We start from the raw sequence: 14,253 nt of genomic DNA on the forward strand, positions 1-14,253 counted from the left end.
AGTGTAGATGGAGAATAGAAGGGGACCGAGAACTGAACCTTGAGGGACCCCCGCCACAGTTAGGGGATGGGAGGGAGAGGAGGAGCCTGAGAAGGAGACTGAGAATGAAGGGCCAGAGGAGGAGATAAGAGAAGAAGCAAGAGAGAATGAAGTCAGTGAAGCAAAGGTTAGATAAGGTATTGAGGAGAAGGGGGTGGCGCATAGTGTCAAAGGCAGCTGAGAGGTCGAAGAGGATTAGGATAGAGTAGGAGCCGTTGGGTTTGGCAAGAAGGAGATCATTGGTGTCCTTTGAGAGGGTGGTTTCATTCATTCATTCATTCAATCGTATTTATTGAGCACTTACTGTGTGCAGAGCACTGTACTAAGCGCTTGGGAAGTACAAATCGGACTCAGTGGAGTGAGGGGACAGAAACCAGATTGGAGGAGAGGAATTTGAGACAGTGGGTGTAGACAACTCATTCAAGGAGTTTGAGGAGGAAAGGTAGGAGGGAGATGGGGTTATAATTGGAGAGAGCTGTGGTGTCAAGGGAGGGTTTCTTTAGGATGTGGGAGATGTGGGCATGTTTGAAGGCAGTGGGAAAGAAGCCATTGGAGAGTGAACCGTTAAAGATGGCAATGAAGGAGGAAAGGAGGGAGGGGGCGAGAGTTTTTATAAGGTACGAGGGAATTGGGGTCCAATGCACATGTGGAGGGGGTGGCATTTGAGAGGAGGCAGGAGATCTCTTATGGAGATACTGCTGGGAAGGATGGGAAAGTTGAAGAGGGGGCCAGGAGGAGGGGGGATGGAGGCGGAGGAAGGGTGATTTTGGAGAGGTCACACCTGATGATGTCAATTTTCTTAATAAAGTAGGTGGCCAGATCATTGGGGGCAAGGGATGGAGGCAGTGAGGGGACAGGGGGCCTGAGGAAGGAGTTGAATGCCTACAATAATTGGCGAGGGTGATGGGCATGGGTGTTGATAAGGGAAGAGAAATAGTTTTGCTGGGCAGAGGAGAGGGCAGAGTTAAGGCAAGAAAGGACAAACGAAGTGGACAAGGTTGGTCTGATGTTTAAATTTCTGCCAGCAGCACTGAGTGGCGCGAGCATAAGAGCGAAGGAGGCAGGCAGTGATCCAGGGATGTGGGTTAGTGGTGAGAGAGTGACAAAGGGACAGGGGAGCGAGTGAGTTGAGTTGAGTAGAAAGGGTGGTGTTGAGAGCATCTATTTGGTCATCAAGAGTGGGTAGAGTGTCAGGTGGGGTGTGATGTACTGAGAGAGATGGATGGGATCGAGAGATCGGAGATCGTTGTGGGGGAATAGTACAGATTTTCAGGGAGAAGAAGCATGGGAGAGGAGGCAAGTGAGATGGTTGTGGTCAGAGAGGGATTTCAGAGTTGGTGAGGGCGGAGATGGTGCAGCGATTAGAGATGATGAGATCGAGGGTGAGTCCGAGTCGGTGGGTGGGGGAGGTGGGGTGGAGTAGGAGGTCGGAGGAGTTCAGGAGTGATAGAAGGCGGTCGGCAGAGGGGTCATCGGTTACATCTTTCTGTGGGGCAGACACTCACCTCGTGCCAGGGGGCACAGTGAGCACTAGAGAATGAAGATCCGAACAAGTCCCGGGCATGTTTCTCCTTGCGGGCGGCGATCAGCGTGGCTGCAGCCCGGGCCTGGGAGTCAGAAGGACCTGGGTTCTAATCCCGCCTCCTCCACTTGTCTGCTGTGTGACCTTGGCCGAGTCACTTGAAGACAAGAACAGGAGCCTCCGAGCCACCCGGTCCCCGGGGCCGCCGCTGCCGCTTCCCAGCTCTCTTTGAGAAGAGCGGCGGCGACTACGACAAGGGGGACTGGACTGCGTCCCTGGAAAGCCCATCGATTTCCAGTGCCTCCCATTTGTCCGTTCAGAACCATCCCGGGCGCTGAGCCGCGGGCAGCGCTATAGCGGAGGGAGGGAGGACGGTGCAGGAGGGAGGCGGCGCCGGCCAATCGAGGGGCCACGCTTCCTAACATCTGGGTTGCCCACTCGGGCCCCGCCCTCTGGCCAAGAATGGGCGGAATCGGGCTAACACCCCGCCTCCGGCTCCTTGTGCGGAGCGCTCCTTGGCCCGTTCGGGCTCCTTGCACCTCCCCCTCCCTCCCCGGCCAATTAAGAGGAGGGGCTGGGGCAACGTTTCTCGGGTCGGTCCAAGATGGCAACGGCCGAGGGCTGTTTGTGCTTGTGGCAGCTGGTGCGGTAAGGAGCCGGGCGACCGGGCGGGAGAGGGATCGCCGGCTCTTGAGCTGACTGACTCCGCAGGCCACGTCACGTGTCTCCCCGGCCTCCTTGCGGGCGGCGGATCAGCGTGGCTACAGCCGGGGCCTGGGAGTCAGAAGGACCTGGATTCCAATCCCGCCTCCTCCACTTGTCTGCTGTGTGACCTTGGCCGAGTCACTTCACATGTCTGGGCCTGAGTGACCTCATCTGTAAAATAGGGATTAAGACGGTATGCCCCATATGGGACAGGGACTGTGTTCAACTTAAATGTATCCCCCCACTACCCTCAGCTCTTAGTACAACGCCTGGCTCATAGTCAGCGCTTAACAGCCTTCTCTCTGATCTCGCATCCTCGCGTCTCTCTCCACTTCAATCCATACTTCATGCTGCTGCCCGGATTATCTTTGTCCAGAAACGCTCTGGGCATATAACTCCCCTCCTCAAAAACCTCCAATGGCTACCAATCAATCTGCGCATCAGGCAGAAAGTCCTCACCCTGGACTTCAAGGCTCTCCATCACCTCGCCCCCTCCTACCTCACCTCCCTTCTCTCCTTCTACAGCCCAGCCCGCACCCTCCGCTCCTCCGCCGCTAATCTCCTCACCGTACCTCGTTCTCGCCTGTCCCGCCATCGACCCCCGGCCCACGTCATCCCCCGGGCCTGGAATGCCCTCCCTCTGCCCCTCCGCCAAGCTAGCTCTCTTCCTCCCTTCAAGGCCCTGCTGAGAGCTCACCTCCTCCAGGAGGCCTTCCCAGATTGAGCCCCTTCCTTCCTCTCCCCCTCGTCCCCCTCTCCATCCCCCCATCTTACCTCCTTCCCTTCCCCACAGCACCTGTATATATGGTTGTACATATTTATTACTCTATTTATTTATTTATTTTACTTGTACATTTCTATCCTATTTATTTTATTTTGTTGGTATGTTTGGTTTTGTTCTCTGTCTCCCCCTTTTAGACTGTGAGCCCACTGTTGGGTAGGGACTGTCTCTATGTGTTGCCAATTTGTACTTCCCAAGCGCTTAGTACAGTGCTCTGCACATAGTAAGCGCTCAATAAATACGATTGATTGATTGATTGATTATACTTTCTTTTGAAAAAAAGTTTCCCAAGCGCTTAGCATGTTGATTGAATGAGTGGCTCCCGGAAAGGCCCGCACTTTTTCCCGAGATCAGGAGGCTCCTTCCAGCCCATTCCCCCTTCCTTTTAGCCCTTTTTTTTTTGGGGGGGGGGGTTGTGTCACCCTCCCCCGTCCCTCCGATCCCTAACTCTTCCCACTCGGCCGCCTCTAATTGCGAACATTTATTTCCCCACGCCAAACCCGGGACAGCTTTTTTTTTCTTTTCATTTCCAATCTATGCTATTTGTTGAGAGTCTACTCCAGGCAGAGTACTGTGCTAAGCACTTGGGAGAGTCCACAAGAGTCAGTAGACACGAACCCGGCCCTTGAGAGATTTGCAATCCAGTGGCTTTTTGGTGAATTATGCGGCCGAGGTTAGCTGTCATCTGCTGCAGGTATTGAGTGCCTGCTATGTGCAGAGCACTGTACTGAGTGATCGAGGAGCAAATAAAAGAGTTTAAAATAGCGGGCCTGTCCTTGAGAGGCTTTAGAGTCTAACAGGGGATGCCTCAAAGTGTAGCAGCATATATTGAACACCAGCTTCATTCATTCAATCGTATTTATTCATCATCATCATCAATCGTATTTATTGAGCGCTTACTGTGTGCAGAGCACTGTACTAAGCGCTTGGGAAGTACAAGTTGGCAACATATAGAGACGGTCCCTACCCAGAAGTGCAGAATAATACAAAGTCACACATTCTCTGCCATCAAGGAGGTTCTGCTCCAACAGGGAGATTTGGGGATGGAACAAATATAAACATATTTACAACTAGAGAGATCGTAAAACTGACATATATACACATATCCTATACACTTGAGTCCCTGCCTCCTAAGCACTCCCTCTAGATGTAATTTATTTTAGGATCTGACTTCCTCTGCTAGATTGTAAGCCACTTGAGGACAGGGATCATGTCAGCTGACCTTATTGAACTTTCCCAAATGTGCAGTTGAGTGCTCTGCATAGAGCATGACCTCCATAAATAGAATTGATGGATTAAGGGGTGTTCATTCGTTCATTCATTCAATCATATTTATTGAGCACTTACTGTGTGCAGAGCACTGTACTAAGCACTTGGAAAGTACAAGTTGGCAACATGTAGAGACAGTCCCTACCCAACAACGGGCTCACAGTCTAGAAAGGGGAGAGACAGAAAATAAAACAAAACAGGTGGACAGGTGTCAAGTCATCAGAACAAATAGAATTAAAGCTAAATGTACATCATTAACAAAATAAATAGAATACTAAATATGTGCAAGTAAAATAAATAGAGTAATAGATCTGTACAAACATATATACAGGTGCTGTGGGGAGGGGAAGGAGGTAGGGCAGGGGGGATGGGGAGGAGGAGAGGAAAAAGGGGGTTCAGTCTGGGAAGGCCTCTTGGAGGAGGTGAGCTCTCAGTAGGGCTTTGAAGGGAGGAAGAGAGCTAGCTTGGCGGATGTGTGGAGGGAGGGCATTCCAGGCCAGGGGGAGGACGTAGGCCGGGGGTCGATGGCAGGACAGGCGAGAACGAGGTACAGCGAGGAGTTTAGTGGCAGAGGAGTGGAGGGTGCCGGCTGGGCTGTAGGAGGAGAGAAGGGAGGTGAGGTAGGAGGGGACGAGGTGATGGAGAGCTTTGAAGCCGAGAGTGAGGAGTTTTTGCTTGATGTGTGTGTGTGTGTGTGTGTGTGTGTGTGTGTATAGCAGAATGCACAATAGGGTGAAAGTAAGAGAACAGACAAATGATAAACACAAATGAATAAACAAGCAGATTTGTGCAGGCGTATGAAAGTGGTTGATGGGATGGCCTGACCAGAAAATTGGGGGAATGCCAGGGATTGCTTCCCAGAGAAGGTGACTTTTTTGGAGGGTTTTGAAGGAGAGTCAGTCAGTCAATCGTATTTATTGAGCATTTACTGTGTGCAGAACACTGTACTAAGCTCTTGGGAGAGTACAGTATGGAGAGATGTGTTTTTGGTGAAGGTGGGGGAATGGAATTTCAGGGGTTAGGCATTGGGGAAGGGAAGCAGAATAAAGGCTTGGAGACAGTTGTGTGGCATGTGCTCTTGGTACATGGCATTTGTCAGGGAGGGGCTGGGGGACGGGGAATGAACAGCACAGAATGGAATGGGAGAAGAGCTGACTGAGAGGAAGCCAGTCAGCTGACTGAGCCTTGAAACAAAGCTTAGGAGTTTCTATTTTGTACAAGAAGAAGTGGTTAGCCACTGGACATTTTTTAAGGGAGGGAATGGTGTGTTCTAATTTGTGGTCGAAGGCTGCATATATTGTATTGTTTTCATTTACAGTTCAACTTTTAGCTTACAATTCAACCAAAGAGGAACCTGATTCTTTTTGGGCCTTTTCTCCACTGCCTTCCTCTCTCAGTGACTCTAGCTTTGGTCCCCAGGGTTGCATTTGATATCTTTCCTGGTAACACTTTCTGCTCACCACTTGCCAGATACATTAAATGATTGCTTTTCCTTTCCTAGGCTCAGGTCAGTTTCTTTCCATCTGAATGTCCTCCTTTCTCCCTAATGAACAATGGCCAATCTTCTCTTCACCTTTACCTGAACTGAGCCTCTGTTCGGTGCACCATAAGCAGCAGTTCCTGCCGCTTTGCTCCTTTGGCGTAAGCTCCAGTGAGTATTGTGCTCTGAGTGGGCAAGGGGGAAAGAATCGGCATTTTGCATCCATTGATTGCCAACTGGGTGATACAGTGCACTGTACTAAGTGCTTGGGAAGTACCAAACCAGCAAGTGACCCTTGAAAGATCAGTTTCTCCTGCCTTAGAGGTATGGTGTGGAGATGCCTGGCACAAGGTTACAGAGTAGAACGAATCAAATCAGTGGTATCTTTTTGACCACTTCCCACATGTAGAGTACTGTACTAAGTGCTTGAAAGGAAGAACTGGGAGGACAGTCCAGGAGCTCTGGCTTTCATTCTCCTCTCTACTCAATAGCTCGCACTCTGTATTTTGGTTGGGGGGTGCGGGGGGAATGACTTGCTGTTCTATTTTCCCACACCATATTTAAAAAAAGCAAACCAGTTAAATTTTACCTCTTGCTCTTCTTCCGTTTCAGATTTTTGTGTTTATTGTTTTTCCCGGGGCTGATTGTAAGTGGAGCTTTATTGTCCTGTTTGGAATTAGACTATGGCTGCAAAAAAAAGAAAAAAGGTGTTGGCCACAGGAAGGAATGGGAAAAGTCAGATTGTGGTTGCCTGTTTTCATCCATACTGCAATGCTGGCGGTGGAGGGGAGAGAGTCTTATGGTGTGCCTTAAGAGCCCTGCAGAAAAAGTAGGTGTGCATCTTTCTAGTGATAAACAAAGTTTCTCTTTGATGTTTTGTTCTTTTTTATCTGAAATTCCCCTTCTGAACCCAGCTCACTGTGGGACCCCTGCTCTGTCCTTAGAATTTTCACCTCAACCCCGGGTTCTCTCTCTCTCCTCCTTTAGAATAGTTGTCTTCCTTGCATAGTGTCTTCTTTTGCTTCCTGGTCTCCTGTTGAATGTGAATAAGTTAAAGCTAGTCTGTGTAAGAAAAAGTAGTTTCTTTATCATGATGCATGTCTTCAACAGGGTGACTGTTCTGTGAATTTTTGGAAAGGAGCCTGCTAGCCAGGCCAGCCCCTCCCTCTTGGACAGCTAGACCCCACTGAAGGGTACGCAATGGGTAGTGTCTTCCGAAGGCTCGTGTTGCTCACCTAAGGGCACCAAGTACAAGATATGCAGCAAAGTGTTCAAAGAAAGATAATCTTTCCCATGAAATGTTTACTGTTCCTTTAAATCCCTTTCACAGTCCACCTCTGGTAGCTTATTCCCCTTACTGGTTAAGGACTTTTAAACATAAAATGAATGCTTCTTTGATTTCTTAAAAATGAATACATCGACCCCATATCATAAGCTGCTTTGGAACCAAACCTATCCGCAAATTATCCGACTCAGTAAAGGCCCATCACAGCAGCATAGACGTTAGCCACCCTGCTGGCGTGTGACCTTGGGCAGGTTACTTTACTTCTCTGTGCCTCAGTTTCCACCTCTGTAAAATGGGGGTGAAGACGGTGAGCTCCATGTGGGACATGGACTGTATCCCACCTGATTAGCTTGTATTTCCCCCAGTGCTGAGAACAGTGCCTGGCACATAGTAAGCGCTTAACAAATGCCATAAAAAAAAGGATTCTGTAGTGGACCAGCGGTATTCTTTAAAAATGACCCATATCCCCATCTCACCCTGCCACCCCCTCAAGGTATCCTGAAGCCCTTTACGTCGTTTATACGTGGGATGATGACATGACCGGGGAAGGTCATGATTGTGGAAGGTGCTCTCAGGAGATTCAGCGTGAGATTAGCCCTGCCGGTCAAGTTTGTGTTCCTGTGGAAGCATTACCTGGTGGAGGCCTCCCTGTACCCTCATTTCACCCTGCTGGGCCAGAGCCTGGGGTCTGTCTTCCTGGGCTGGGAAGCCCTCGTGGCCTTCATCCCCGATGTGTACATCGACTCCATGGGCTACGCCTTCATGCGCCCGCTCTTCAAGTACCTGGGCAGCTGTAGGATCGGCTGCTACATCCACTACCCCACCATCAGCACAGACATGCTGACCATGGTCAGGGAGCAGACAGCCACCTTCGACAACGCCAGCTTCATCACCAAGAACCCCATCCTCAGCAAAGTCAAGCTCCTCTACTACTACGTGTCCACCCTGGCCTATGGGCTGGTGGGTGCCCCTGCAGACATGGTGATGGTCAACTCCTCTTGGACTCTAAGCCACATTCTGGCTCTCTGGAAAGCCAGCCCATGCACATGCATTGTCTACCCACCCTGCGATGTGCAGGCTTTCCTGGACATCCCGTTGCACCAGAATAACCTGGCGGCAGCCCCGGGGGACCTGCTGGTCTCCGTTGGGCAGTTCTGGCCGGAAAAAAAAACACCCTCTGCAGATCTGAGCCTTCGCCAGACTGCTGGGAAAGGAGGCAGCCAACGTTCTCCCTTTGCTTAAGCTGGTCCTGATTGGTGGGTGCCAAAACCAAGAGGATGAGCAGTGGGTCAGCCGGCTCCGGAAGCTCTGCCGAGACCTGGGCATTGGGGAAAGTGTGGAGTTCAGAATCAACGTCCCATTTGAGGAGCTCAAGCGGTACCTGGTGGAGGCAACGATCGGACTCCACACCATGTGGAATGAGCACTTTGGGATTGGTGAGTGTCTCTCCCCTCCCCTGGCACTGGGTCATGTGGCAAGTGGTCAGAGCAGGTCTTTTGTTCCATCCCAGGTTTTGAGATTTCAGTTGTCCCCTATTGCCTAAAGATGTTCTCTTGTGCCCATCGTCATTTGGCAGGCAGCTTGTTCCCACGCTTGTCATTATTTCACTCATATCACCATTGCCCCTCTTGCTCTCGGTGGCTGATCTGCATTTGGTTGGTCTCGGTAGCCGTTTTCCTAAGGACGGTCTACTTGATGTCTATTTTTGTGGCCCCCCTTATGCTCCGAGCAAGGGCCTAGCAACCCTTGTCCTGGGAGCCGAAAGGGGGCCTCCTAGTCACTCTGGGGAGGGGGACAGGGGAGCCTACGCTGGCCTATGCCCTCAGCGGGCCACACCAATTCATGAGTGAAGAATTCACTTCCTTAGCTACCGCTGGGCCACTGCAGCCATGTCTGGGTTCTGGTTGCCACTTTGGCAACCCAAAATAGTCCCGGGTCACCCCCCGCTCCCTGCTCACGGGAGACTGGCAGAGGGATGGTAGGCTCAGGAGTGGTCATCCCAAGACAGCAGGGAGAACTGGGGCAGCTACACTGCATCTTGATTCCCCTGAGGGAGCCCAGCCCACCCCTACCGCCTTCTCGCCTGCCTCCCTCTCACAGGGATCCTTGTTGGCTATTCAAGGCTAAACAAGCACATCCCTTCAGCAGGACAGCCCATGGTTGACCCAGTTCACGATCTACTGAATCTTCTGCTACCAACCAGGGAGCGTTCCACCATGAAGTTGGTTTCCCAGTGGTTCCTCACCTTATTTGCCCCTAATTGTACTCCTTTAATCAGGCAAATGACCTGATTGATGTTTTCAAAATGTCATTTTGGGGTGTGTTTTTAACTGGGAGGGCTAAATTTAGCCCATTGTGGGGCTTAAAGTATGCCTTTGTTGAAGACTCTCTGGGTTCTTTTCCCTCCAGGGGTTGTGAAATGTATGGAGGCTGGAACAGTCATCCTGGCCCACAATTCGGGCGGCCCAAAGCTGGGCATCATAGTGCCTCATGAAGGAAACGTCATGGATTTCTGGTGGAAAGCGAGGAGAGCTATGCCAAGACAATCACCCATATCCTTTCCCTGTCCTCAGAAAAGAGGCTGTGGATCAGAAGAAATGCCCGCCAGTCCGTGAGCAGATTCTCTGATCAGGAATTTGAAGTGACTTTCCTCTTAGCTGTGGAGCCGTTATTTAAGTGAATGCCGTGGGTCTCAACAAGTTAATAGTATTTTTTAGATCATGGTCAGATACCTTCACCTGTAAATATTTTTCTAAACAGGGATTTCCTTGGTAAAGTCACCCTTTCTCTCTGTGGACATTGGCAAGCATATTCATTTTGATGAACAGAAAAGGAAGAATCACTGCATGAAAACCTATTGTGTTCTCTATCAAATAAGCCTAAGTTTTCTAACTTGGTGTTTGGAATTTTACAGCTGCTTTGCAAAACCGCAGCTGAGACTGACACTAGTCTGTAAGGGTACATATTTTGAAAGTGACGAGTGTTCAGGTGTGCTAAGAATGAATCAGAATGAATGACTGAAGAATGAATTTAATTTTTCTTTTTAAGAGAATGAAGGGAAGGGTTTGCATGTCTCTTATTTGACCGGTGCCCATCCGGAATTGACTTTAAGCTCGTTTCTGGAAAAATCATTCATATTTAAATTCTACATCCTTTTCAGTGTTTGAGACTACCCCATCCTACCTTTACTGTTGAAGTACAACAAACTGTCTTGAAGGGCTTATTCTTTAAGTAACAATGAAACTGGCAGCAGTTATGTTTGTATAATAATGAGGTGTGCACCTGTGGTGTATGAAGGCACGGACTCCGGCTAGGGTAAGCACAAAATCGTTTATTGGGTTAAGCAGCAAGACTTTTATATCTTTCAGTCACATTCTGTATTTTTCCATGTTCCTGTGTTTATAACTAACACAGCAATTCCGTAACCTTCAAGACCAGTAACAAATAACACCCGTCTATGCAAGGCCGTAGGGCCGATAACAAGTAACTCTTGCCTGTACAAGGCTGTGATAACAGAGACCAGCCTTTTGGCCACAGCTCTCCTCTCAGTTCCTTGTTTACGTGGCCCTGCTGTTCCCCACAGGCACCAGTGTCAGTTCTCAAAGTTCTTGTAATAATCTGTTTCTCCAAAAGCTATCTCATGGTGTCGAGCTATGAGCTAACAGCTTTCATGTGCAGCTCCCACCCCCACTGTCCTGAGAGCACTTCAAGCTGTCGATGTTAGCCCACAAAAGGATCTGTTTGGACTGTCATTTCTAAGGTTACTCCACTCCATTTCATCTGAACCTTCAGCAGAGTTAAAATATTCCAGTTCTCCTGTAAGACTTCCAAGCTCCAGGTTTCCTGGAAACAGAAGGAGGGTGCTTTCTGAGAAGGTGCCCCACCTAGGCCACCTCCCACCCTTCCAGGGCTAAAGCTTTCTTACTCTCCAGGGACCACTAAAACCACCCATCATTTTAGATGGACACATCCCAAAAGATAATGTTGTGATGCTATGGCTGGTCTTTTCAGAATATCTTAATTATGCATGCTTAGTTATGTAACTGTTTTTCTGGGGCGTAGGGCTAGGTTTTAAAAGTGCAATAAATAATTCATCATGCCAGTGTTCCTGGGCTCAGGCTGTTTATGTGTGCCAGTGCAGGGAAGCAAGACCGTCAGCTGTTGGGAAGGGAAGTTGCCCGGTTTGGGTTTGTGCCCCACTTGAAATGTCCAGTTAAAGAAGCGGCAGCAATTTGATGGGGACTTAATCGCAATCTAATGGATGCTATTTAAACACCAGCATTTCAATTCAGGCACTGTTTAAATTACACTAATCCACCATAGCAGATTTTAGGTAATGCTTCCTATTTTTCACAATAGTGAGGACTTGTGAGGCGGGTCCCAACTTCAGCTAGAATGGACTTGACCTATGCAAAATACCCACTCACAAAAGCAAGCACCAAGGTCTGAACATGGATCCAGTGACAGAAGCAGCGTAGCTTAATGGCTAGAGCCCGGGCCTGGGAGTCAGAAGGTCGTAGGTTCTAATCCCGGCTCCATCACGTCTGCTGTGGGACCTTGGGCAAGTCACTTCACTTCTCTGGGCCTCAGTTACCTCATCTGTAAAATGGGGATTGAGCATGTGAGCTCTATGTGGGATAGGGACTGTGTCCAACCTATCTTGAATCTACCCCAGTGCTTAGAACAGTGCTTGGCACATAGTAAGCACTTAGAAAGTATCATAATTATTATTATTATTATTATATGGAGCCAGACTCCATGATTCCTGTAGATTTTATATAATTCCTATGGCCAGGACCCCAGGGTCCTGTTTGGAGGGTACCGTTTGGTAAACTAATATAGGAGGGTGATAATGGTGCTAATAGAGATGATAATATAAATGTATCATGCGGTTCCTTAGAGGCTAGAGATTTTGTTTTTGTCTTTTATGGTATTTGTTAAGCACTTACTATCTGCCAAGCACTGTTCTAAGCGCTGGAGTAGATACAAGGTTGGACACAGTTCATGTTCCACATGTGACTCACAGTCTTAATTCCCATTTTACAAATGAAGTAACTGTGGTACAGAACTTGCCGGGGGTCACACAACTTACCTCCAACATGTTCCTCAGAGTCTCTGCTCTAGGTAAATCTGATACATTATATGGAGTTTTCATTTTACATGGGACAAATAACAGCATAAAACTACATGATCTGAACATAAAATGGCATCACATGAATTCTATAGCCAAAATTGGTGGATCGGAAATCAGCGACTCCACCACTGATCACTGCCTTTCTTATATGGTCCAGGAACAAACAAGCCACAAATTGGAACTCAGTCCCTTCTCATTATCCAATAACTTACTCAATGACAAAGGCCCAATTATGGCAGCATTTGCAAAACAGTAGTTAGATGGTTTGAAAGAAACTACCAATTAAGCTGCAAATTAGATTTGAAGGGTTCTCTCATATTTATTCCTCTCGGGCATTTGAAGCACCCGAACAAACGTCTGGCTAAAAAAATCTCTAGTTCTGCGCTGGTTGGAAGCATTTATGTGGTTAAATGGCTTTTTCCATCCAGTCTTTCATTTTGAGATTGACTTACGTGTCATCATCATCAGATCTGGGCACAAGTTGACTTTCACCTTTACATACATCAGTGGTGGCTTCTGCCTTCCACTTGACTTCTTCAGGACGTCAGAGTCTTAATGTCTCCTCTTTTTCAAAACATTTTTTGTCTTGCGTTCAAATAGGATTCCCTAGATTTCCCCAGCTGGATCAAATGGTACCCTGCATCTCCTTTAAAACAAGTAAGCAAATTTCTTGCCTCTGGCTTGGGTGGACGAATAAAACGGCCCTAAGAAGAGGGTGTGAGCATGAAAGAATACCAGTGCAGCTTCCCCAGGCCCACAAAGGTTGGATCAAACACACGTTTATATTCCAGCTGCCTAGAGTAGCTTCAGAACTATGACCCCAGGGACACTTTCAGGTTATTGTAGGAAGCAGCAGAATGAAGCAGCAGATAAACTCCCTAGTCGGGTAGCTTTCTGGAGGGAGTGAAACGAGTATGATTGATTGAATGAATGAATGAGTACAGTGGATTGCCAGCGCCACCTGCTGGCCACCATGCATCAGGACCCAGGAATATTCTCAATCAATCATTCATTCATTCAATCGTATTTATTGAGCGCTTACTGTGTGCAGAGCACTGTACTAAGGGCTTGGGAAGTACAAATCGGCAGCATATAGAGACGGTCCCTACCCAACAACAGGCTCACAGTCTAGAAGGGGGAGACAGGCAACAAAACAAGTTAACAGGAGTCAAAACTATCAGAATAAATAGAATTATAGCTATATGCACATTATTAATAAAATATAGTAAGCATGTATAAATAAAACAGAGTAATGAATATGTAGAAATATATGCAAGTGTTGTGGGGAGGGGAAGGGGGTAGGGCAGAGGGTGGGAGCAGGGAAAGAGGAGGGGGAGGAAAGGGGGGCTCAATCTGGGAAGGCCTCCTGGAGGAGGTGAGCTCTCAGTTGGGCTTTAAAGGGAGGAAGAGAGTTAGTTTGGCAGATGTGCGGAGGGAGGGCATTCCAGGCCAGAGGAAGGACGTGGGCCAGGGGTCGACGGCGGGACAGGCAAGAATAAGGCACAGTGAGGAGGTTAGTGGCAGAGGAGTGGAGTGTGCGGGCTGGGCTGTAGAATGAGAGAAGGGAGGTGAGGTAGGAGGGGGTGAGGTGATGGAGAGCCTTGAAGCCGAGAGTGAGGAGTTTTTGCTTGATTCGAAGGTTGACAGGCAACCACTGGGGATTATTTAGGAGGGGAGTGACATGCCCAGAGTGTTTCTGTACAAAGATAATCTGGGCAGCAGAGTGAAGTATAGACTGAAGCAGGGAGAGACAGGAGGATGGGCGATCAGAAAGGAGGCTGATACAGTAATCCATTCGGAATAGGATGAGAGATTGAACCAGTAAGGTAGCAGTTTGGATGGAGAGGAAACGGTGGATCTTGGCGATGTTGTGGAGGTGAAGCCGGCAGGTTTTGGTGACAGATTGGATGTGTGGGGTGAATGAAAGAGCAGAGTCAAAGATGATACCAAGGTTGTGGGCTTGTGAGATGGGAAGGATGGTAATGCCGTCTATAGTGACGGGAAAGTCAGGGAGAGGACAAGGTTCGGGAGGGAAGAG

At 48.7% G+C, this 14,253-nt stretch overlaps 1 protein-coding gene and 1 pseudogene across 1 annotated transcript; one reads left to right on the forward strand and one right to left on the reverse strand.

The window, feature by feature from the left end:
• The first annotated feature begins 6,276 nt into the window (after positions 1-6,276).
• ALG11 (ALG11 alpha-1,2-mannosyltransferase) lies at positions 6,277-11,186 on the forward strand. Its single transcript, XM_038740797.1, is given in 6 exon segments — positions 6,277-6,625; positions 7,575-7,629; positions 7,631-8,245; positions 8,247-8,517; positions 9,491-9,583; positions 9,586-11,186. Coding segments are annotated over 6 exon segments (1,356 nt in total). The 5' UTR covers positions 6,277-6,479; the 3' UTR covers positions 9,762-11,186.
• LOC119949861 overlaps positions 10,788-14,253 on the reverse strand; it is a 33,393-nt pseudogene continuing 29,927 nt past the window's right edge.

Source organism: Tachyglossus aculeatus, chromosome X1, assembly GCF_015852505.1.
Source record: "Tachyglossus aculeatus isolate mTacAcu1 chromosome X1, mTacAcu1.pri, whole genome shotgun sequence".
Lineage (NCBI taxonomy): Eukaryota > Metazoa > Chordata > Mammalia > Monotremata > Tachyglossidae > Tachyglossus > Tachyglossus aculeatus.